General features: G+C 46.2%; 1 protein-coding gene across 15 annotated transcripts in view; it reads left to right on the top strand.

Annotated features, from left to right (window-relative positions):
- The window catches only part of ank2b (ankyrin 2b, neuronal), a 223267-nt gene that overhangs the window by 140801 nt on the left and 57083 nt on the right, over window positions 1-25383 (top strand). For all 15 annotated transcript variants that reach the window (XM_061251028.1, XM_061251032.1, XM_061251035.1 and 12 more), the window contains 12 exons: window positions 4832-4930; window positions 9849-9947; window positions 10364-10462; window positions 10678-10863; window positions 15042-15140; window positions 18666-18764; window positions 19744-19842; window positions 21480-21677; window positions 22029-22127; window positions 22608-22706; window positions 23550-23648; window positions 24323-24520. In XM_061251028.1, the coding sequence (XP_061107012.1) occupies window positions 4832-4930; window positions 9849-9947; window positions 10364-10462; window positions 10678-10863; window positions 15042-15140; window positions 18666-18764; window positions 19744-19842; window positions 21480-21677; window positions 22029-22127; window positions 22608-22706; window positions 23550-23648; window positions 24323-24520 (1473 nt within the window). The remainder of the gene's footprint in view (window positions 1-4831; window positions 4931-9848; window positions 9948-10363; window positions 10463-10677; window positions 10864-15041; window positions 15141-18665; window positions 18765-19743; window positions 19843-21479; window positions 21678-22028; window positions 22128-22607; window positions 22707-23549; window positions 23649-24322; window positions 24521-25383) is intronic.

Below are 25383 nucleotides of genomic sequence, written 5' to 3'. Positions count from 1 at the left end.
GATCTTGGTGGGCCCTCTCCTCAGGGTGTATCACTGGGTGTTAGAATAAACACAGACGTGGCCTCGATATAGTAACTCTACGATTATTTTTATCGTCGTAAATATACGGCAGATACGTGTGTGCCTAGTTCCAGAATAGTACAAAGTGCAAAATCGAATATACTTTTGAGAAACGGGGTAGACATAGTGTTATGTGGTAGCTGCAGGGAAAGTCGAATGTTTGCGTTTCTAGTCGCTTGCACTTGAAGTCCTTTGCATATATTTAACTTTGCTGCTTCTGCTCCAAAGATTCCCCCCCTCGCAGGATGAGGGAAAAAGTTTCTATAGCGGAGCAGTATGGAGCAGCTCAGCGAAGACGTGTTGAGCCAGCGATCTCACAATGCGCTCAAGGTTAGCGTAGCCTTGCTGAGCGAAATAGTCTGAATTGTTTGCGAGGTAAAAAAAAGGACTATGACTACGGTTTATTTTCTGCCCCTCTCAGACATGTTGTTTCTCCCCCTGCTTCCCTGCACAGCAGGGGGGGTCAGGCCTGGTTCAGAACAGCTGCCGGCCCAGCTGCCCTTCTGCTGTTATTCAGCAGTTTTGGTTGAAATTGGTTTCTAATTTTGTGCTGAAAACAAAAGTCAGCAGGCCCCCTGGCCCGGTAGGATCAGTCACCTCTCCCGCAGAGCGGGTCGTGACTGTGCTTTGTATTTGTGTCGGATATTTTGACAGCTGAACGGAGCATTCTTCCAACACTCCAAAAAAGGAAATATTTGTGTGAAGTATATTTATATATATTTATATATTTGTTTTGCCTACATCCAAGGCTATTTTACATACATCCAAGTATTACATGTGATGTAATGTACCATGATGGGTCTCTTACACACGTTCTGTATCTACTGCTATTCTGCTTGAGTCAGTCTGCAGTGGTGCTGACTCTACTGAAACACAGTGATGTCATTGTTCTGACAGGCCTGAAATGAGTTTCTGCTATCCTGCATCCGCATTGCTTCAGCTCCTTTCAGTAGAAAGGAGGGGGAAATAAACTCGGTCTCATCTCATTGGTCAGGATCGTTTGATTCATTAATGCTGATGCGATCTCCGGCCTGGTTGTGTCTTACTGCCTTCTGGAGGGATGGAAAATCATCAGGCTCCCTTTTTGTCTTTTTGTGTGTATGCTAGTGTGTGTGTGTGTGTGTGTCCATGTAAGCCTGTGTGTGTTTATATATGCTAGTGTGTTCATGCATGTGTTTGAGTGTGTGTGCGTGTATGCAGGTGTGTGTGTGTAAGCTAGTCTTTTGTGTGGGCATGATAATGGCATGTCTTTATGCTAATGTGTGTGTGTGTGTGTGTGCATGCATGGGTGTATGCTAATGTGTGTGTGTGTGAGTGTGCGCGTGTGTGTATGCTAATGTGTGTGTATATGTGTGTGTCTGCATGTGTGTATGCAAATGTGTGTATGCTAATGTGTGAGTGTGTGTGAGAGTGTGCGCATTTGCATATGCTACTGTGTGTGTGTGTGAGTATGTGCGTGTGTATGGGTGTGTGCATGTATGTATGCTAATGTGTGTGTACGCGCATGGTTTTATGCTAATGTGTGTGTGTGAGAGTGTGCGCATGTGTGTATACTAATGTGTGTGTGTGAGAGTGTGTGCATATGTGTGTGGGTGTGTGTGTGTGGTACGTGCGGCCGGTTAGCGCAGCGGTGATGGATGTGCTCGATCAGCAGTCGGGCTGAGGGTTATTGTAAACCCCAGAGACAGGGATGAAGGCCGTGGCTGGGCCTGGCTGCAGAGGAGCACATTAAAGAACTCCCCCTGCTCATCCCTCTTCTGCGCCCCACTGACAGACCCGTACATTAATCTGTGCTTCACAGGAAGTCTTACCTGGCCTCTGCTCCCTCCCTGCATCGTTCCTCATCGCCTCTTGTGACATATTATATTCTGATGTATTTATCCAGCTGTTTAAGCTATGTAGCTGTGTGGAATAGAAGCACTGGATGATTGAGCTGCTGTGATGTCATATCCTGTCTGTTGTTTTTTAACCTCCTAAGACCTGGCGTACACATGCGTGGACTCCACATTTTGGGCTGTACAACCATAATACTTAATTCTTAAGACCGAGAGTCCACATATGTGGACATCATTTTTCTCAAAAACTACATCATGTCAAAAGATGATGCTTAGTTTTTATACTTATCAGGTCCCAATAAGCCCAAATAGCAAAGAGAAAATAAATACATGCATACCAAAAAAGAGTGCGGGTCTTAGGAGGTTAAACCAGGTTTCTGACTGAATCTGACAAGGCAAAACCTTGCACCGCGGGTCATTTTTGTTTTGTTATATCATGAGACACTGTGAGGGAGGTATTGAAATGTAGTTAATAATGCATGAAGCTTAGGCTCTGGGTCAGGTCCTGTCCCTGCTCGTTGTGGTGTCTGTTTGTTTGGGTGAGTATGACCGGGGGCTGGTGTGACAGCACTCACATGGGCCCCTGGCTGGGCGTAATGAGGGTGAGGTTATGGCAGGTCTACAAAGGGCTCTTTTGTCTGCATTCCAGGCAGACGAGGGGAGGGTGATGAAGGGCTTGAGTTGTGTATTGTCCGGTTCAAAAACCGGCGACTGGGAAATTAATTATCAGTAGGAATGAGGAGGCTGCTTAAAGTAGCTCCCGCGGTCGTCGATGCAGTTTGATCTTTCGGGTACAGTAGTCTCTGTCGGACAGTCCGTTCCGGCACCTCATGCAGCGCAATCCTGCAGTACGACCGTCTCCATGACGATGCAGTAAATATCAGAATGCTGTTGCCATGCCTCCCGGGGAGATGGCTCAGCGGCCGTGCGATTACGAGCGTCTGCCTCCCCCCCTCACCTCCCCTCCCCTCCCCTCCCCTCCCCCCCTCCCCTCACCTCCCCCCCTCCCCTCCCCTCCCAAAAGGCCCGGGTATTCCACCCCGTTCCAGTCGTACGCGAGGTCTTGAAAAATTACCCCCGCTGAATTCACTGTCAACGAAGCCCCGCTCCGGTTTTAAGGGCCACGGGAGCCCAACCGCGGTGAAATTACATATCGACCAGCCGCCTTGTAAGAGAGAATAAACGGATTTTTAAAAATGGCTGCAGTGAGAGGGGGCGCCGGGTGGCGTGCGTCGAGGGTGGCTGTTTCCCCGAGGCGGGCGGCAGCGTGATGTTTGATTTCTCCCCAGCTGTCATTCTGCCTTCTCTCCGCCCGAGGTGGTGGGGTAAGGTCATCGGGGAGGGGGGTAGTTGGCGGTGCCGGGTGGCGGGAAGGGTGTGGAGGAGAGACCGGTCCCACCCTTTTTTTTTTTTGCGCTTTAACACATGATTTATTTGGACGCCGGGTGTGTGGGTAAAAATAGAGCCGGAGAGGAGGGATCTGTCATTTCTGTTTTGCACGGGAGCGCTGAATGAGTGTTCCAGTTATAACGGGCAAACATACCGTGTGGGTGTGCGTTTCTGCGTGCCTGCGTACGTGTGTGTGTGTGAGTGTGTGTGTGTGTGTGTGTGTGTGTGCTTGTCTGCGTGTTTATAGGCGTGGGTGTGTGGCGGGGGTGCATTTCATGGCGTAGGCTGTGTGACATATGAGCCGTGTTATTTATGTGTGCGTATTGGCGCTGTGTTTGTTTATGTATTTGCTGTGTGAGTGCTTGTGTGTGCTGGTGGTGCGTGTACACTCACCGAGCACTTTATTAGGAACATTTTTACTTTATTACACTTATTATCTAATCAGCCAATTGTGTGGCAGCAGTGCAGTGCATACAATCATGTTGATATGGGTCAGGAGCTTCAGTTAATGTTAACTAATCAACCATCAGAATGTGGAAAAAATGTGATCAAAGTGACTTTGACCGAGGAATGATTGTTGGTGGCAGACCCTGGTTTGAGTATCTCAGAATCTCCTGGGATTTCCACGCGCAACAGTCTCTAGAGTTTGCAAAGAATGGTGCAAAAAACTAAACAAAAAAATCCAGTGAGCAGCAGTTCTCCAGACAGAAACGCCTTGCGTATAGAAGAATAGAAGTCTAATAAATACCTCATAAAGTGCTTGGTGAGTGTATGTGTGTGTTTCTGTATTTTGGTGTGGTTGGTGATGTAGCTAATCCTTGAGGAGAACGTTATTCTGCCTTTCCAACGGGTTTCCCCGTGATGCCTCTTGGGGTCATTATCATTGCCCATATTGCAACCGGAGAGGGAACAAGGGACAGTACATCCTGTACCACTGATGTGACTCCAGTGCCCCAGAATGAAAGGGCAAGTGTCTGAACGCTACATCCCCCCTGTAATCCTTTGAGAGAGCTATTAAGAGAGAGTTAATCTTCGTTTCGTTTCTATGGCTTTTTATGTATACATGTACAATATTAATATGAAGTACATTGTCCTGTCAGATCCCTTACGCACAGGACACAGCTATTCTAGAATCACTCGTGAGTTGACACACTGTACGTGAGGTTGAATGGAAATTCCAAATGAATGGAATTTCACACGACTGATCCCTTTGTCTGTCTGTGTGTGTGTGTGTGTGTGTGTGTGTGCGTGTGTGTGTGTGTGTGTGTTTGCTATCGACACTATGCATAGCACACACTTCTGTGCAGTCTTGTGTCCTTGACAGAGTGACAGTGCAGAATTCTGACGCCAGATTTCCTTTGGCACTCAGAACGGGGCGGTGTGGTTTAATGTCTGCTGCTGTGGAGCCAGATTGTGCCGGGAACGGGCTGAACCGGGCTGAACCGGGACTGTCACCCGCCATTCTTTCCTTCTCTCGTTGTCATTGTGTCAGGCTCTGCGGGGCCTCACTGTCACTGACCCGCGCCTTTCTTCTGCTTCTGTTCCAGAATGGGCTTAATGCTTTGCATCTGGCCGCCAAGGAGGGCCACATGGACCTGGTGCAGGAGCTGCTGGACAGGGGCTCCTCTGTGGACTCGGCCACTAAGGTACCAGGGGCCGGCTGCTGGGCTGGGGTGGGGAGCCGGGTTTGACCATGAGCTGGAGCTGGGAGCAAAATGGGGGACATTTTCATTACAGTATTGGCATTTGGCAGACACTCTTATCCAGAGTGACATACAGTTCATTAGACTAAGCAGGAGACAATCCTCCCCTGGAGCAATGCAAGGTTAAGGGCCTTGCTCAAGGGCCCAACGGCTGTGCGGATCTTATTGTGGCTACACTGGGATTAGAACCACCGACCTTGTCTGTCCCAGTCATTTACCTTAACCGCTACGCTACAGGCCGCCCTCATTTGGTTATGATAGGATGCGCTGACAAAGGCTGAGGCAGAAATGTTCACAGTGTATTACTCAGCCCATTACAATTAAGTAATGAAATAGAGTGCGGTCTTCCTGTGATTCTTGTAGCTTTGCGATAAGACCTTCCCCAAAGCAGTCTTACGATGTGTGAATGTACTGCCAGCATCCCCTGCTAGTCATCATTTTGGAAAAACGTTGTAGAGGATGCTGTTACAGTAAAATGCATTTAAAAACGTAATCAAATTAAAGTGTTTTAATGACACATTTGTTTAAAATTGCTTCCAGTCCTCATTGGTTTAACACTAGAAAGTGTGTTTTTTTTTACTACCTAGAGCCACTCAGCATTACAGCATTGCACCCACAGCAACCTAATGTTGTAAAGATTACGAAACCAAATGTTGCAAAACTGTTTTGTTAAAATAAAAGACACAGCTGAATCAATTTCAGCATTTTTATTTTCTAAATTATAGCAGTTTTAAAGCCTTAAAGGAAAAAAGGCATTTTACAGGCATCCTGTAAAAGCACTAAAACATGTGAAACAAGACAAGACACAAAATGAAAATGAAGTTAATGAAACACAAAGTGAAATATTTTTAAAAAAAAGCAATTACTTCAGTCATAACAAATCCAGCACATTTCTCCCTTCACCTGCTCTCACTGTTTGGAGTGCGCTCAAATCTGTATTTCACACAGTTGTCATGTTGTCTATTCTGTTTACTCAAAGTCTCTTTCAGTGAAAGACTGCAATTATAACTATAACGTCAGAATTATTCATCCTCACCCTGAAGTCTCCATAAACTTCATCACTCTGATCACCTTGGTGGCAACATTCATTGTGACTGAAAGACAACGCTCAATGCACATTCTGGAGAACATTCTCCTAACGTTACAGGGATGTTCTGAAGTGTACCCACGGAGTGCCAAGAACTGTTAGCTGATGAGGAAGGTGCTTGGAGGAGAGTAGTTGGAATGGAAGAGCAGGAGATGTGGAGTGAGCAGGAGTTTGGGAATAGCAGGGAGTTTGGAATCAATCGATCGTTGGGAAGAACAGGCAGTTTGGAATGTGTAGGTGTTTGGAATGAGCAAGCAGTTTGGAGTGAGCAGGTGTTTGTAATGAGCAGGAAGTTTGGAGTGAGCAGGTGTTTGGAATGAGCAGGAGGTTTGGAGTGAGCAGGTGTTTGGAGTGAGCAGGAGGTTTGGAGTGAGCAGGTGTTTGGAATGAGCAGGGGGTTTGGAGTGAGCAGGTGTTTGGAGTGAGCAGGTGTTTGGAATGAGCAGGGGGTTTGGAGTGAGCAGGTGTTTGGAATGAGCAGGAGGTTTGGAGTGAGCAGGTGTTTGGACTGAGCAGGAAGTTTGGAGTGAGCAGGTGTTTGGAATGAGCAGGAGGTTTGGAGTGAGCAGGGAGTTTGGAGTGAGCAGGTGTTTGGAATGAGCAGGAGGCTTGGAGTGAGCAGGAGGTTTGGAATGAGCAGGAGGTTTGGAGTGAGCAGGTGTTTGGAGTGAGCAGGTGTTTGGAGAAGAGCAGGGAGGGGCCTGTAGAGATATTTGGACAGAGCAGCACTGGAGGCTGGTCGAGGGCCGGGTAATGAGGCTAGCGCGGAAAGCAGAACCCCGTCTGCAGTATCCCCCCATAACACCTCTGAGTTATTGCTCCTCACTTGCCCCAAAGCCCACTCGCATCAGTGTCTGCTAATCTGCTGATTAGCCGCATGACAGGGATACCTCACTATGAATTACGAGATAGAGAGCACACACCGCTGCATCGGATTTTGAAAGTACTTTTTTACTGGAATGGCTGAGTCTCTGTCACCTGTTGCAGAATCATTTCTCTGATAGAAAGGTGTCCGGGTGGGTTGTTGATGGACGGCCTGCGGGGGGGTAAATGAGGCCACAGCAGTCATCCTGGCGGTGATGACAGTTCAATAAATTGTACACATAAACTATTTAAAGCAGGGGTCGCTCAAGGGCTGATCCATTTCAGGATTTCGTGCCAACTTCTGCTCTTAATTATTTGATCAGCTCATTCGTATCCTGATCTGACATTTGTAGAAGCACCAGCTACAGCTGTTGGATCCTAAAGATGTTAGCGAGCTCTAGCGCAGGAGTGAACCGGCATAGTTTTTAGAGCTGCCTAAACTAACTAAAACCAAGGTGACAGACCTGACCAGCCCTCCGGGACTGGAGTCCGGCCCTGATTTTTATAGCCATACACAGCTTGGCTTGAACCCAAAAGCCCCAGAGGCATACTGCATTAAATTAAGATATGCTTTGTTTTCTAAGCCAAGAAACTACTTTCAATTATGTTAAAATAAGAAAGGATCCTTTGTTGGAGTTTGTTTTGCTCTTCAAATAGAACCAGCCAATTCCATGTGTATGTAGGTATTTGTTGTCACCAGTTACACTGGCCAAATGAGCTAATTAGCTGAACCTACTTATGTTGGTTTAACCATAGACATAATGAGATATTTCATGTTGGAGACAGGAACAGCTTATCGAGAAGTGTAGTTAACATACCTGTTAATAAATGAGGGGATAATTGAATAATTAAGAGCAGAAGTTGGGATGAAATCCAGAAACTGTGCTGTCCCCTGAAATAGAAGCTTGGCTTTTATATTTAGCAGGCAGGTCTCATCAGCATCCCACGTTTATATACAGTTCGTTGTTACCTTGCATTTTTTAAATATCTCTATTAGCAGTGCATTGCTTTTTTCAACGTGTTTGCATATGACTGCATGCTTTTTATAAAGCACATTTAAAAAAAACATTAGCTGACACCCAACGGGCCTAATTATCTCACCATTTTTTCCAGCTCTGTGGCGTTTGTGTTGCTTGAAATAGCATCTGTGTGAATAATGAATAATAATAATGAATAATATCGTATCATTGTGCACTGTGTGCTGTGAGCAAACAGTCGAAAGTTTTGTAAACAAGTGATGTGCAATATGTTATCGAATATACTTCACAGTACAAATCAGTGATTTCAAGGAATTCCTAAGATCATTCTAGAATTCTCTTTAATTGTGTTTAACAGCGTAATCAGAGTTTAGATTAAACCAACCAGATGTATGTAACCCAGTTTCACACATGGATGCGTATTCTGATATGGCTTGTCCTGGTCACTAGGACTTCTCCAGGACATGCTCTTAATGTGATACCTCTCGCCCCCACAAACCTGTCCTCTCCTGCTGGCCGGCACTTTTTAAGAGTACGTGTCCATGGCAGAGATGCACAGGAGCAGTTTATGACAAAACTTTGTTTACCAGTCTTCAGCTTAGACACGGGTTATAGTGCAGTTTGTAGGAACATCTGAGGGAGCAGATTTCACATTCAATCAATTCAATTCAGTTCAGTTCAATTCAATTTTATTTGTATTCTACTTTCCGTGGAGACACTGTCACAAAGCCACTTTACCGTGGAAATACAAAAGAAATACAAAATTGAGGAAAAACCAGGCCTGAACCACAAAAAAAACAAAAAAAAAAACACAATTGAGGTAGAGAAAACTCCCCAGCCAGAAATAAGACACTGAAATGATGGTGAGAAAAGGCTCCCCAGTGGGAAGAAATCTGGCTGTAGAGGGTGAGCCAGCTCACTGTAATACTGTCGTTAAGATATAAATGGTAACAGCAATGTTACGAGGGAACTATCAGAACAAACCATATAAAGGATTTGGGCAGATTGCAGTCACAGGCAGTTAAACTAGCTGGTGAAATAGGCAGCTAGAGCAGAGAGATGTGCAGAGAGATGTAGAGTAACATGTTATACAGCGGGGCGGGATGATGCATAATAGCTTGGCCTCCAGGTTTGCGTCATGGCGTAGACATGATCCAGGACAGGGACAAGGCTGAAATCCAGTTCAGTCCGGATAGACTATACCCATATCTCGTCTCGGGATCCAGGCAGTCAGATGTCAAACGATCACAGGAAACCTTCTCGCCTTACCGTCTGGTAGCTTGCTGCAGCTGTGACAGGCAAGAGAAGTTGGTGGGTGTTTCACTCTGAACTGCCCACCTCGCAATGAGCAGTAAGCCTGGTGCATGAGGCTACCGCATAGCTGATCAGGGTTTAAGCCGTTAAATCTAATAACAACCAATCGTCAAGCGACAATTAGATTAAATCCTGTCGTCGCCTCTCTGATCGAGATATTAATTTCTTTGTTGATTGTTCTTCTTGACCATAAACACTCTTTCCAGAGGAGATCTTTCATTCCCCTTCCATTGATTTAGCCATCTCCCGCTGCGGAGTTGGCTGTGTTGGTCTCACAGTTTATGGTAATTGAATTGAAAGATGATAAATGGCTAATACCGTCAGTGATGACCAGACCATAATGAATCTGTTTGTATGAAACTTCTTCCATCTTCTTCCGTTCTTTTAGTGTGGGAGGCTGTAAGGAGAGTTTTATAAAAATTTGACACCACTGACCCTGTGCATGTTTATGGTTACAGAGTGAGAGTACATGTTGTACTTTAATTTGTTTCTGAGTCTCAGAAGAGACGAAAACGTCTCACAGACTGGTACAGGAGTCCCCCCCCGCTGTCCTTTGGTATTTATTCGTTATTTTCCCTGGTTTGATTTGTGTTTGTTTTTGTGTTTTTGCGCCGTGCAGAAAGGAAACACTGCCCTCCACATCGCCTCCCTGGCAGGACAGGGGGAAGTTGTCAAAATCCTGGTGAAGCGGGGAGCCGATATAAACTCGCAGTCCCAGGTGAGATCTTCAGCGTCGTCCCTGGGATGTGCTGGTTCTGTAGTACTACATCATTGCATTCTCTGTTGCCTAACCCATGACCAAGTAGTCTATGGTATCGAGTATGAGGACCACTGTGGCCAGTATGCTATTATATTATGGCAGATAATGTCAATAAAGTCCATTTTCGTACAGTAAGGCGTAACACTGGTACAGTTGGAGCACAGCTAGGTGCAGTTTGATCAAAATAACAAAGGCAGTTTTCCTAAAGGTATTCAAGTGTCATTGTCCAACAGTAATACAGGAAGCCTTCCCAAAGGTATTCATGTTCAATTGTCCGGTAACCCAGGTACAATTGGTCATCAGTGGTGTGTCCACATCTACTGAGCTGCTGTTTTCCCACAGTTAATGTAAGTGAGGTGTTTATTTTCCACCAGAATGGCTTCACTCCTCTGTACATGGCTGCCCAAGAGAACCACCTGGATGTAGTGCGCTACCTGCTGGAGAATGGGGGGAACCAGAGCACGGCCACAGAGGTGAGTGTGTCCGTGCGTGTGTGTGTGTGTGTGTGTGTGTGTGCGTGTGTGTATGGACATATACACGTGTTAGCGTGTACATGCTTCTGTTTATGTGCTGTGCTTGGGTGTGTTTTCATGCGACTTGAACACCACACATTGACCATTGTGACACTGTGACCCCTGACCTCTGACCCCTCCCCCCCCCCCCCCCTGCGCGTGTCTATGCTGCACAGGACGGGTTCACTCCTCTGGCCATCGCCCTGCAGCAGGGCCACAACCAGGTGGTGTCCATCCTGCTGGAGAACGACACCAAGGGCAAGGTGAGGCTGCCCGCCCTGCACATTGCTGCCCGGAAGGACGACACCAAGTCCGCCGCCCTGCTGCTGCAGAACGACCACAACGCTGACGTCCAGTCGAAGGTGAGGGCGGGGCGGGGGGGCTGAGGGGGACTCGGCGGGTTCGGGAGGGAGGAGTGAGGGGGGCGGGAGGGCGTCAGGGCCTGGCCCGAGGAGGGGCCTCTTACCCTCATAGACTTAGGAAGGATTTAGGAAGGAGAACGCCGTGGGAATTTGGGGAAGGAGGCGCGGAAGAGGAGACCCGTGTGCATCGTGTGTTCTCGTTGTGTTTTGTTACTTGTGGTTTCTACAGCTTGTGTTTGTCTGGGCTACTGTAATACTGTGTTTGTTGTCATTGGTTTAACCTGTACATGATTGCGATGAGAATGATGATCGTCATGTTTACGTCATTGCCGTATGTTGTGCATAATGCTAACGGTTAACACTGAGAATGGGAATGAGATCCACCGGTCAATGTGTCCGACGATGCCTGCCCAGTATGTGCGTCTTAACGTCACGTCTCTGCGTACCCCCCCACTCCCTCCAACCCCCCCCCCGCCCCCCCGCCCCCCCGCCCTCTCTGCCTGTCTGTCTCTGTCTGTGCCTCCACTAACCTGTCTGTCTTTGTATCAGTCTGTCTGTCTGCTCCTTCACGCCAGCTCTGCTCTCAGTCTCGCTCGCGCCCCCTGCTGTTTGCGTAGTAGACTGCCGGCATGGAGCGGTGCTGTGTGGCGGTTGTACTGTGTCAGAAGGATGCATGCGGGTAACTGTACGAGGAGGTGCTGGCACAGTGGCGTGGCTAGAGTGAAGGTCACCTGTACCTGAGTCACAGTTTTACCTGGGGGGGGTCTGACCCAGAAACAGGACAATGTGTGATGATCAGGACAGGTCACTAGTTTCGTCCTCTACCAGCTTGCTAGAGAGTACCCGGTGCAGCATCAGTACCGTAGAATGGTTTCTGCCTCTACTGCCTTTAAACGGATCTGGCAAGCTGTTTCACACATTTAAAAAAAAATTAAAAATCTGTGGAATATTTACCTCAGCCTGAAAAATATCTTCTAGTCAATGACCTTTTGGTCTTAGTTTAGCTTTCAAAGACACCTAGTGCTGGCCAGGTTGGATTTAGGCAGGCAACTTACATGTAATTTTTTGTCAATTTACTTATTCCTAGACCTCTTAATATTAATCTTAATGACAGTGAAAACATGCTGACAGATACCTAGCGCTGACCAGGGTGGATTTAGACAGGCAACGGACATTTAAGAGTCGTTTCCGTCGTCTTAACTTATCCGTAGACTGCAGTGCAGTGTTGTGCTGTTGCACACTGTAGGAGTGAAACTTGGCCCGGGCAGAAGTGTGATGAAAAGCTGTACTTTTCCATCGAGCTTGGGGCCCTCTGTCTCAGCAGCCTCATGCTCTGCTAGAGAAGCAAGGCTGCAGCCGATGGAAACGGGCAGACAAAGCCCATCAGTAAAAATCCACCACACACTATTCATCCAAATGTTCATTGTAATATTCCTCCCTCGAATTTGTTCTCTGGCGCAAAGCCTTTTCCGTGTGCTTTTTAGGCAGAGAGGAAACATCTGTTAAAAACAGATTTTCTGGTACCTTCCGCTAACTTCTTTCATAACCTTTTCATATTTGGGCCTACAGAGAGAGAGTCCCTCTCTTCACAGCGCTACAGTATAAAAGCACTGAACATTCGTCATATGACCATGAAATTATTCATAAATGCACTATGCAGAATATGTTTACATCAACAAGTGGGATGCTGGGAGTGAGATTTGGTTACATTTAGGGCTGATGCAAAGCAAAGGGGTACTGTTGAGAAAAAACAGGTGACTTGTACAATCACACAGGCTGCTAAACCTGACAATGCCATGAAAATAGTTCAGCGCAGCTGTTCCTTGCTGCCCTGATTTCCAACGCAGTACTGTAAACCTAATACAAAATGTACTGCAGTACATCTGTGGGGAAGATGAGAGTTTTTTGGCACCATCCCTACACAGATTACAGATTACCGAAAATATCATAACACTCTAGCGACGTTGCCAGTTAGTTTGTGTTGACCCCTCGATTGTGTGTGTTATAACGAATAACTTCCCTCCCTTCATGCTGCTGCAGATGATGGTCAATAGGACAACTGAGGTATACACGTTTATCTAGTTCTCACGTTTTGGCCATTACGATTTTTTTAATTTTTAATTTTTTTCAATTCACTTCACTTGTTTTTTTTCAGCATCGCATTGTGGATTTCTTAGACTGCAGACGTCCATTCTGTGCTTAATGTTTCCGCTTTTTGCACACACGCATGGCTACTTTCGGTCACTCTTACACAGCGGGACACTGTCCCTAATGTACGTGGCTTTTTTTGTTCGCAAAAAAAATGTTTTAATTTAATTTAAATACCATCTTTGCTTTTCCTTGTCTGTGAATTACTGCTGAATTACTTTGGTTCTCTGCCTTTCAGTTGAACCTGTGGTTTATTGTGCATATTAGCTGAGGTTTCTGGCATTTTGTTTTTGATGTTTTTTTACGACACTGCTTCTCAGAGAAGTTGTGGAAAATAATTCCCTGTCACAACACTGGTATTTCTGTTGATTCCGTGCAAAGATTTGCAGATGTTGTGTTCAGCTTTAAATGAGGATATCTGACAGGATAATAATATACCTACACGATTTCCCAGGATAGCTACAATTGACATATTTAAATTATATATATTTATATACAGTCACAGTATTTTGACAAGAAACTTGGAAGTAACATAATCTATAGAGTATAAGGGGTGTCCAATCCAATCTTATCTGAAGAGTATGGTGTGGATGCAAGATTTTGTTTTAGCCCAGCACTAAGACATCTGATTCTACATTTCAAGATCTTCACCGAAGACCATGATTAGGTAATTAGTTGAATCGGGTGTCTTAGAGCTGTTCTAAAACAAAAACCTGCTCCCACACCGGCCCTTTTCCGATACGATTGTCCACCCATGGTGTCTAGATGCTTTTTCAGTTGCATGGGATGAAATGTAAATTTAAAAATAAGTGAATATTACTGTTTAATCTTGTCTTTTTGGTTAGTTCTACCTGATGAGTTGTGTCATCGTCATTATCTGTAACTGTCTGTTGTCCTCCATGACATTCACCCACAGATATGTGATATTTATATGTCAGTAATGCATAAGAGGATACAGCAATTATAATGATAAGATAAAATCTGTGCTCTTCAAAATATCATAGTCACATTTTACAGCATTAGTAGAACTGATGAAGCATCAAATCTGCTGTTTAATTCATGAAAAGGCCGAGAAAATCGCTTTTTGTTTGTAAAATTGACTAGGAAGCATATTTCTATGTATGACTTAAAGGTAAAAAATTTTTTTTTTTAATAGATGCTTTGCTGTAATATTCATTTGTTGTCAGAATTTGTGTAGATGTATTTAAAACAGCGCAATGGCTGGATCCTACTCTGGCTGTAGCTGGGATGATAGGCCACTCTATCATTGAAGGCAATATGAAAAACAATGCGCTTAGACAGCATGATGTATCGCAGAATTTTATTTTGCACCATGACCGACATTGAATGTGTATTGAATCATTTCGTAGTCACGATATTCTTCACATTTTTGTAAATAATGTTTTCACATTAAATCGGACCATGTCTCTCAGAACGGAAAGGTAAGGCAAGAATTTCACGTACTAAATTGCTCTGCAATATATCTATAGCTAAATTTTCATAGCCCTAACATGATAAATGATATGACGTATGGTGATATAGTGCACTTTTGTGTTTCTTAAGTTATTTGGATGTTTTTTTCCCCCCTCATGTATATGTATTAACGACTTGACTGTGCCTCGTTTTTCGTAGATGATAGTATTGTTTCTTTTTTTTCTTTTTATTTGTGTGGAACTTAGAGACTGGATTGTAGGTCCTGTTGCATGGAAAGCATTTGTTTTCTCTATGTGTGTGTACGTATGTATGTGCGTGCGTGAGCGTAAACGACTAACGTCCTAACTCTTCAGTTCTTCTTTGATAAAAAAATCTCTTCTTTTTTCCCCCCTCCTCCCCCATTTTCATTTGTCTTTAAACGTTGGAGCATTGATAGTCTTTTATTTTGATATTTTTGGATCCGTAATGCTTAATGCGACTGCTGCATGCTGGGGAAGGCTACGGCCAGGTGGCTAACGGGCTGACGGGCTGACGGGTCGGAGTCAGGGCGCGGTCTCAGCCTCGGCCTCTCTCCCCTCTCTCTCGCTGTTTTGCAGAGCGGATTCACCCCCCTGCACATCGCCGCTCACTACGGCAACGTCAACGTGGCCACGCTGCTGCTGAACCGAGGGGCCGCGGTGGACTTCACCGCCAGGGTAAGGGCTCGTGTTTCAGACCGCGAGCGGCCGCCATTTTGTTTTAATATCAGGGTTCGGCCTAGAGCAGGGCTGCCGCGCTCCGGTCCCGGAGGGCCGCGCTGTCTGCGGGTTTTTCGGTGTGTTTCGGCACGAGAGATACATTTCGTCGGCTACAGAGTCCACACGCGTTGTTCTCAAGGCCGTAATTGGCTGCTGATGGAAAGGAAACCACAAAAACCAGCAGACACTGTGGCCCTCCAGGACCGGAGTTTGACACCCCTTTGGCCAGGGGTCAGCAACCCTGGTCCTGGAGAGCCGCAGGGTGCGCTGGCTTTCGTCTCCACCTTAAAATAAGCAGCCGATTCAGACCCAAGAAACCAGGTGAGGTGAGTTAACTGTGTAATCGACGGCTTTCATTGATCAATTAATGCCAAGTAACAACGAAAGCCAGCACACCCTGCGGCTCTCCAGGACCAGGGTTCCCGACCCCTGCCTTTGGCCAACCCTGATGTTAAAACAAAATGGTGACACCCCTGGCCTAGATCATGTGACCACCCAATGTCAATGTCAGTGCCCTCACACGCACACGCACTTCTGTATTCTGACCACCATACACACTCCATACAAATATCTACAGTTAACCCCCCCCCCCCACCCACATACAGTACACACACATGCACACTCATATACTGTATACACACACATGCGCACACAGACACACCCATATGCACATACAAATTCCATCATTCTGATCCTACCATGCAAATGTACAGATCGCCAGTACAGACACACCCCATCATTCTGACAAAAACACACTCCTTTTTTCAGACTCTATTGGACACACACACACACACACACACACACTCACACACACTCACACACACTCGCACACACAACTCACACACACTCACACACACTCACACACACACACACACACTCACCCACACATCACACCTCCCTCTCTCCCCCTTCCGCCTCATCACACACAAATAGTACAATGCGATTGCTTCACTTACTGAGAAAAGTGACCTATAGGACAGCGCAGTCAGCTCATTCCCATTTTATGAGGGCAGTTAGTCGTCCTTTGGCCCCCTCTCCACTCTTTCAGTCTAAGTTTTCTTCTTGTGTGGTTCCCACCTCCGGAGTGTGGTGCTGCCATTACTTATCCCTGAAAAGAAACCCGGCTCAAGCAGATCTTTTCATCCGTCCGCACAAAGGCACAGGAGAGTTTTCTGCGCTGAAAAAGATTCATGAGGGCTGAGCTTGTGTTTTTTTTTTCCGTGGAGACACTTGGTGGGTTGTTTCCCCGATCTCACAGTGGGCTGTCTCAGCGTTGAGAACTGATGAGAACTTTTTTTTTATTCAAAGGGCGCTTTGGAGTCTACATGATGCATTGCTTTAATTCACGCCGCATACATCTTCCTGGATTTCATTCTGTTTCGTGTGGCGTCGTCAGAATATGAGAAATGCCTCATAATTAACTGTCAGCGATAAAGAAACTCTTGACTGTTTTGTGCCAAATATAACCGGTTATGATATCTTTTAAGTAAACAGAGAGCCCTATTTATACACCCTGCGTTCTGCCCATCACACTGTCACGGAGCTTTTTCTGGCACAAGACGCGCTGCTAGACAGGCGCAAGCTTTGTTGACCGAAACACGAATAAAGACAAAAATTCTCCAGTGACGTCACGGAGCCCGGCTCTAATTGTGTGGATGGGGCTCAGTCACGCGTCTCTCAATCAAACTGTTTCATGGGGCAGCCGTGAATGGCCACCACGCCCTTTCAAGAGACTGAATATGACACGCGAGGGGGGAAGACAGAAAGAGCGCAGAGCCAGTAAAGAACAAGGAGAAACACATTCGCGAAAGGCAAAGCGAATTCATTGGACTTCTTCACTTTAGCTTTCTGTGGACAGCAGGATACAGTGCTCGAATCGGACATGTTTTTCAGAGCCAAACTGTTTTTCAGAGCCAAAACTACATGTTTCTCATTTCTGTCATAATGAGTTACTGTAATAACATAAGTCAGAACTGTGGCTCCACAAGTATCCTCCACTGCCAGAACCTGCAGGTTCTTTCTGTATAATATACGCCGTATCCGTCATCTCCTGACTGAGAAAGCCACCCAGCTCCTAGTCCAGGCGCTCGTCATTTCCCGCCTGGATTACTGCAACTCCCTCCTAGCCGGTCTCCCAGCGTGTGCCATCAAGCCCCTCCAGCTGGTCCAGAATGCTGCAGCCCGCCTGATCACCAATCAGCCCAGGTCGGCTCATGTCACCCCGCTTCTCATTGGCCTCCACTGGCTTCCCATTGCCGCACGCATCCGTTTCAAGGCCCTAGTGTTGGCATTTCAGGCTGCTAAGGGGACTGCCCCACCTTACATACAATCCCTGATCACTCCCTACTCCCCAGCTAGACCACTCCGGTCTGCCAGCTCTGGTCGCCTTACGGTTCCCTCTTTACGTGCACCTGGCGGTCGAGCTGCACGTTCACACCTGTTTTCCGTTCTGGTTCCTCAGTGGTGGAATGACCTGCCTACCACTGTCAGAACAGCAGAATCCCTCCCCCTATTTCGACGCAGACTCAAAACCCACCTTTTCAAACTCTACCTTAGTCCTCCCTCCTGATTTCCCCTGCCCCTCCTTTCTGATATCCCTATCCTTGTCTAACCCCCCCCCCCAAAAAAAAAAAAAAAATGTTTAGAACAGCATTTCCTGTGTATTTTGCTAGTTTCTGGATGTGATGCTCTGACTTATGGTAGAACCTATGCACTTGTAAGTCGCTTTGGATTAAAAGCGTCTGCCAAATGACTAAAATGTAAATGTAAAATGTGGGCAGTGACAAAAAAATGACATTTAAAAGGGAAAAATATCAGATTTGATTGGTCTGACATCATGTGGCCAATTGTGGGTTATGTATCAGATGGGAATGAGGTCCAAATTGGAATGGAAAATCTGATTTCATGTGATTACCTGAGGTCACTTTAAGCTGCCTGTACACAGTAATGTATTGTATGGGAGTGATGTGATGGTGGAGCTTATTTTCAGTGTGAGAAGTGAGGTGACGCTGGAATTTGGTGAAGATGACATTTGTGTTTTGATGAATGTGACATTGTGGATTATTGGGGATGATGTTGAGGTTCGGTTAGAATGATACTGGGGTTTGATTAAGATGACATTTGGGATTATTGCAGATAACTTTGAGGCTGATGTTGAGGTTTGGTTTGGATGACATTGGGCTTCGGTGAGGATAATAGTGGCGGCCTGTAGCGTAGTGGTTATGGTAAATGACTGGGACCCGCAAGATTGGTGGTTCGATCCCCGGTGTAGCCACAGTAAGATCTGCACAGCCGTTGGGCCCTTGAGCAAGGCCCTTAACCCTGCATTGCTCCAGGGGAGGATTGTCTCCTGCTTAGTCTAGTCAACTGTACATCGCTCTGGATAAGAGTGTCTGCCAAATGCATGTAATGTAATGTAATGTAATGTAATGTAATGTAATGATATGAGTCTTTGGTGAAAGCTTCAGTGTCTCTCCCTCCCAGAACGGGATAACTCCCCTGCACGTGGCCTCCAAGCGCGGGAACACCAACATGGTGCGGCTCCTGCTTGACAGAGGAGCGCAGATCGACGCCAAAACGCGGGTGAGTCTCTCCGCTGCCCCCTGCAGGTCAACCCTCCGCTGTGCCCTCCGCTGTGTGTGTACCTATAGTTCCTAATGCAATACAGCTGACCGCTTCTGCTCTCTATCTGCCAGCCTGGGTGTTGTCACTCTGTACGTGTATATCGCTCCTGTGGTCTTTGACACATTCTCTCCCTACATTCAGCATGGAAGAGACTACCTCCTCTAACACAGCACAGCAGTGCTGCAAAGCCAGGCAGCAGACCAGCTGCATGCCTGTGTGTGTGTGTGTGTGTGTGTGTGTGTGTGTGTGTGTGTTTAATTGTGTGTGCACTGAAATTGAAAACTGAGATGTTTCGTTAAAGTATTAGTATCCCCTGTGATATACAGTAAGAGTTCTGTATAGACGATGCCCTTGAACACTCCAGCTTCCAGCAAACCAATTCCCTCCTCAGCAGAATTAAGTCTGTTTGACTCTTATCACATTTTGAATGTTAGCGTTTTTTTTCTTTCGCGCAGTTGTTCCATCTTTAACTGTCTGTTTATGAAGCGGAACAAATTAAATTCTCTCTGCTGCTCTAGTGAAGGACCTGGGCTCACAGCACAATATTTAGATATATGCATATTTCCACCCTTGCACTGAATTAGAATACATCTGAATGGCTTTTCAATCGCTTCAGTAAATGTTCAGCTAAGTAAATTGGTAATAGCAAAATCAGTATAAAAAATGGCTGCAAAAGCAGACTATTAATATGTGCTATATGCAAAGTAATTTGGACAAGCAAATACAAATAATTACAGTAATTAAAGGCTCAGTGCTACTGTATGCAAGTGAGTACCAGGTGGTGATGGATATGGAGTGTAGTCCATTGACAGTTTGAGTATGTGGCATTGACTCTGTTGTGTGTGTGTGTGTGAGAGAGAGTATGTGGCATTGACTCTGTGGTGTGTGTGTGTGTGTGAGTATGTGGCAGTCACTCTGTGGTGTGTGTGTTCCTCAGGACGGTCTGACACCCCTGCACTGTGCAGCGAGGAGTGGGCATGACCCCGCTGTGGAGCTTCTGCTGGAGAGAGGGGCGCCCATGCTGGCCAGAACCAAGGTACTGTACTGTCCTATTAATGTGCGCACACACACACGCACACACACGCACACACACGCACACACACGCACACACACGCTCACACACGCACACACACGCACACACACGCTCACACATATAGATTACTGTGCATGCATTACTGTACACACATACGCAAGCACGCACTACAGGGCAGCCTGTAGCGCAGTGGTTAAGGTAAAAGACTGGGACCCGCAAGGTCGGTGGTTCGATCCCCGGTGTAGCCGCAATAGGATCCGCACAGCCGTCGGGCCCTTGTGCAAGGCCCTTAACCCTGCACTGCTCCAGTGGAGGATTGTCTCCTGCTTTGTCGAAATCAACTGCAAGTCGCAGCCAAAATGACATGTAATGCACGCACACATACACACACACACATCTATGTTACTTATGTTACTATCTTTCTATAACTGCCAAAAGAGGTCCATAGCTTATAAACATTTTTTCAAAGCAAAGCACACATAGCAAATGTTGTTTTGGCTTATTGTTCAGATGCACGCACACACACACACACACACACACACACACTGGGGCCTAAACCGTGGCCTCTAACATTCTGTGGCATTCCAATCAGTTTAGAGTGTGTTTGGGCACCGCACTGTGTGTGGGCATCTGCCAAATGCCATTAGGAACACATTCAATCTGCGGCGTGTATCCCTGGTGGTGAGGTTAATCCTCCAGAGTCTGGATTTAGAGCCTTACCGCACGGCGCAATACCATCACGGCTGAAGGGGGAAGGAAGTCTATAGATGCTAAACCTGCCTGAGGGAAAATAAATGGTTCCAGCGGTTTAATGGAGGATATAATGAGCATTAATATTTTGAAAATGCACATATATTGTGGTCTCGCAGATATATGATTTCGACTTCTGCTCTGGCCATAAACAACAAGTGCCCTCCCAAGGCCTGCCTGTACACAGTAGATTGAGTGTACAGCTGACAATAAATTCATGCCCTTTACTCCTACAAGTGCATTCACTTACATCTGTATGGTGTTATGGTCTAGTGCTAGTCAGTTTTTGCTAATGTTATTACACTTGACATTGTTTGCTGTACTTTCCTTGTACTTGTTTACTGTAAATCACATTGGACACATTACATTACATTACATTACAAGGCATTTAGCAGATGCTCTTATCCAGAGCGACATACAACGAAGTGCAGATCGAACACAAGTATGAGTGCTAAGAGGACCTGAGAGGACAGTACAGTTCCGAGTCCTAGTGTAAACATACAGATACAATCGGAACCCTTGAAGAATACATCAACTTCCAAACTAGCATTCCACAGTTGGCAGCTAGAATACCCCGAGTACAACAATTCAATAGCTAATACAAAAAAAGGCCCCCAAAACCCAATATCTATACAACTATATAAGTGCCATTTCAGTCTATGGCATATATAAGGCCATGGTGGTGGGTTAGGGAGGGAAAGATGTAGCCTGAAGAGATGAGTCTTCAGTCTGCGCTTGAAAGAGGTCCGAGACTCCGTTCTGACATCCACCGGGAGGTCATTCCACCACCGTGGGGCCAGGACGTCAGCGAGAAACACATGTGCCTAATGAGTATGCTTGAATATGAACGTAAAGGTCATGTGTAAAATGGGGCTCCTCTCTTCCCCCAGAACGGTCTGTCTCCGCTCCACATGGCTGCCCAGGGTGACCACGTCGAGTGCGTGAAGCACCTGCTGCAGCATAAGGCGCCTGTTGATGATGTCACCCTGGACTACCTGACCGCGCTGCACGTGGCAGCTCACTGCGGGCACTACAGAGTCACCAAGCTGCTCCTGGACAAGAGAGCCAATCCCAACGCCCGTGCCCTGGTACGCTTCTCCTGACAGCCTGACTCGAATGAGAATCCTGTCCATTCAAGTCATTGTTACTGCTGCAGCATTTCAGCCAATTAAAATTCGCTGCATCATGGGTACATTAGAGGTCACATAGTTTTTTTTTCTTTCAAATGTTTTATTCACGTATACATGAGATTAAAATATGGATGTGTGTTTGTCTGGCAGTCCCAAAAACCCCCCCCAAAAGATTGGATTCCCATTCAGGGGAAACAGCATTTGAATATTGAAAAATAATCTCAATACTCATGAACCTCTGAACCTAATTCTGTTGTCAATATGTAGTCTTTCTTGTTTTGTACCGTTTTAATAATTCGCTCCCTACAGAACGGTTTCACTCCCCTGCATATCGCCTGCAAGAAGAACAGAGTGAAGGTGATGGAGCTGCTGGTGAAATACGGAGCTTCCATACAGGCCATTACAGAGGTACGGCTGGAGCCTCATTCTTTAAAATGGAGGACACAACAGCTGTAGTCTCACGCTTTAAAATGGAGGAAATAACAGTGATTCTAATGTGTGTTTTAAACTGAGTCTCAGGTTTTTTGAAGTGCTCATTGTCTTGAATTGAGCTTTCGTGTTAAAGGCAGATTTTATTGTTCTAAAGATATTTTAAATTGGATTTTGAGTGTTTCGTATGGGGTTTAAAGTTTTGAAAGGTTATGTCAGTATTTTAAATGGGAATATTTAAGTTTTTTTATGGAGCTTTCTATGTTTTTAATTGAGGCTTTAATGTTTAAAATTGGCCGTATCTAATAAGAGAAGAATAAGTCCTTGGACTTGGAAGTGGATTTGTGTCTTCAAGTGTTAGTTTTATGATGGAAAATAGTGTTAAGGGAGAAGATATTGGATGTGACTGGATGTTTGGACGCCGGCTGACTCTCTCTCCTGCTCTCCCCCCTTCCCCAGTCGGGCCTAACCCCCATACACGTGGCAGCCTTCATGGGCCATCTAAACATCGTCCTGCTGCTGCTGCAGAACGGAGCCTCTCCTGATGTTAGCAACATCGTGAGTGCGCCTGCCATCCGTCCTGATGCCCTGCTGTTACCGTGATGCAAGACCTGGCTTTCTCTTGAAATAATCAATCATTTTATAATATACTCTTTTGGGTTAGAAAGACAAACCAGCCACATCTGGTGGTGAGTCAGTCTTGTGCATCTATACATATCTGTCCCGGAAAAGAACGGGAAAAGCTTGTGTCTTCCGTCTCAGAAAGTCAGTGATATTTTAATTGTATTCTGGCTTGTCTCCTACCACACATGTAGTATGTGTGTACTGTAATGGAAGTGGTTTGTGAGTGTGTATGGTGTGTGTGCATTAATACAGGTGCTTAGTGTGTGTGTGTGTGTGTGTGTGTGTATATATGTGTGTTTGTGTATAGTAATACAGGTGGTGTGTGTATATGTGTGTGTTTGTATATGTGTGTGTGTGTGTGTGTGTGTATATGTGTGTGTGTGTATGTGTGTGTATGTGTGTGTGTGTGTGAGTGTGTGTGTGTGTACAGTAATACGGGTGGTGTGAGTGTGTGTATATATGTGTGTGTGTGTGTGTGTGTGTGTGTGTGTGTGTGTGTGTGTACAGTAATATGGGTGGTGTGAGTGTGTGTGTGAGTGTGTGTGTGTGTGTGTGTGTGTGTGTGTGAGTGTGTGTGTGTGTGTGTGTGTGAGTGTGCGTGCGTGCGTGCGTGCGTGCGTGCGTGCGTGCGTGCGTGTGTGTGAGTGTGTGTGTGTGTGTGTGTGTGTGTATATATGTGTGAGTGTGTGTATATGTGTGTGTGTGTGTGTATAGGTGTGTGTGTGTACAGTAGTGTAGGTGGTTTGTGTGTGTGTAACACAGGCTCTTTGTCCTCAGCGTGGGGAGACGGCGCTGCACATGGCAGCTCGGGCTGGTCAGGTGGAAGTGGTGCGATGTCTCCTCAGAAACGGAGCTCTGGTGGACGCAAGAGCCAGGGTGAGACACACCTACACTATACTATACTATACTATACCCAACACACTGTGTACAGCAAGAGCCAGGGTGAGACACACCTACACCTTGCCCAACACACCGTGTACAATCACCACCACATCATGCACCATAGACTATACTGCCGTGCAAATGCACACAAAACAATAGACAGTTTAGCTTTTAGCAGATGCTTTTGTCACAGCATCTTGTAAAAGTGCATTTTCCCGTGGTAAGCAAACTCCCAACTTGCAGAATGACATTTTAGGGAGTTAATTGTTTGCTTGGCATCTTTATAGCTGATGATATGCAGAAGCGGTTGTACCGTTTCTTGCTCAAAGGTACGATGGCACTCTGCCACCTGGAAATGGAAGTCATAATGACTTTTGAATGACGACCAGATCCCTGCATTGTCCCTGCACTGCTACTGTACTCTCTACATAGAAAGCTCACTGCATATACACACCACACAAAGCATTATTTTCACGCTCACTATTTCTATATAATTTACACGTAGGCTGACGTTACAGTTACATCCACTAGGAAATGACCATGGATACAAACTCACTCAGGGTATTCAGCTGTGTTCACTATCCCTGTCTGGGATTAAAAATGACCTGCGTTGCCTTGTTGGTTGAGGCTTTACTGACACTCCCCCCTCACCCTCACCCCACCCCCAGGAGGATCAGACCCCTCTGCACATCGCCTCTCGTCTGGGCAAAACGGAGATCGTCCAGCTGCTGCTCCAGCACATGGCCCACCCGGACGCGGCCACCACCAACGGCTACACGCCGCTCCACATCTCCGCCCGCGAGGGCCAGGTGGACGTGGCCTCCATCCTGCTGGAGGCCGGGGCCTCCCACTCCCTGGCCACAAAGGTGAGCCTCCCCTTTCTGACTCCTTCACTAATCTACAGACCTCTCCCCGTTTAAAAACCCCCCCTGCCCCCTTCTTCTCTGCTTTCGTGACTCACATTTCAGACTCCTCCCCTTTTCGAACAGGTCACCTGCTTTTGAGTTTCTCTCTTTTCACAGACTGCTTTCTGACTCCTCACTCATTTTAGAGACTCATCTCCTGTCTTATACCCCTCCTGTTTTAATGGCACCTCCACTGTCTGTTTCTCCATGTAATTGCCTGCAGTCCTGGTGAGGTTGCCTTGCCTTACCACAGAGAGCAGTTACAGTCAGTGTCTGTAATTCCTGTCTTCTGATTGGTGACTCCTGCCAGGCAGCCCTGTCTTGGTCACTAGTGTCTCTTGTCTGGTGTTATTAACTGCGCCTGTCTCTACTCATGTAAGGAAATTAGACTCATATGTATTCAGTGAATGACTGCCATCACTCATTCGTTATGCAATTAATTGTAAATAATTATATGCAGAGTGCTAAATTATTACCAATATTGTGATAATGAGTATTGAACCATTATCATGCTGCACAGGCTCTTTTCTAGCCTCAGTCCTCTCTCTCCTCTCTCCCCTCTGTCTCCCCCCTCCCTCTCGTTCTCCCTCTCTCTCTCTCGCTCTCTCTGAGGAGATGGGTGTGGTGGCTATAAAAGTCCAGAGTAAGCAGCACAGCAGCTCTTGAAGGCAGCCAAGGGCTCTCACACACAATAAAGCATCCGTAAATCCAATGACCTACCTGTGTCTTTGGCCCAGATGGGATTTGCATTGAATTTGAGTCCCCTCCCTCCCCTCTCTCCAAAACAGCGATGATGATTAAACTAGGCCAAATCTATTTAGTAT

This window comes from Conger conger, chromosome 8 (genome assembly GCF_963514075.1).
Source record: "Conger conger chromosome 8, fConCon1.1, whole genome shotgun sequence".
Lineage (NCBI taxonomy): Eukaryota > Metazoa > Chordata > Actinopteri > Anguilliformes > Congridae > Conger > Conger conger.
Note: the sequence above shows the minus strand (reverse complement) of the source record. Positions and strands in the feature narration are given on the sequence as shown.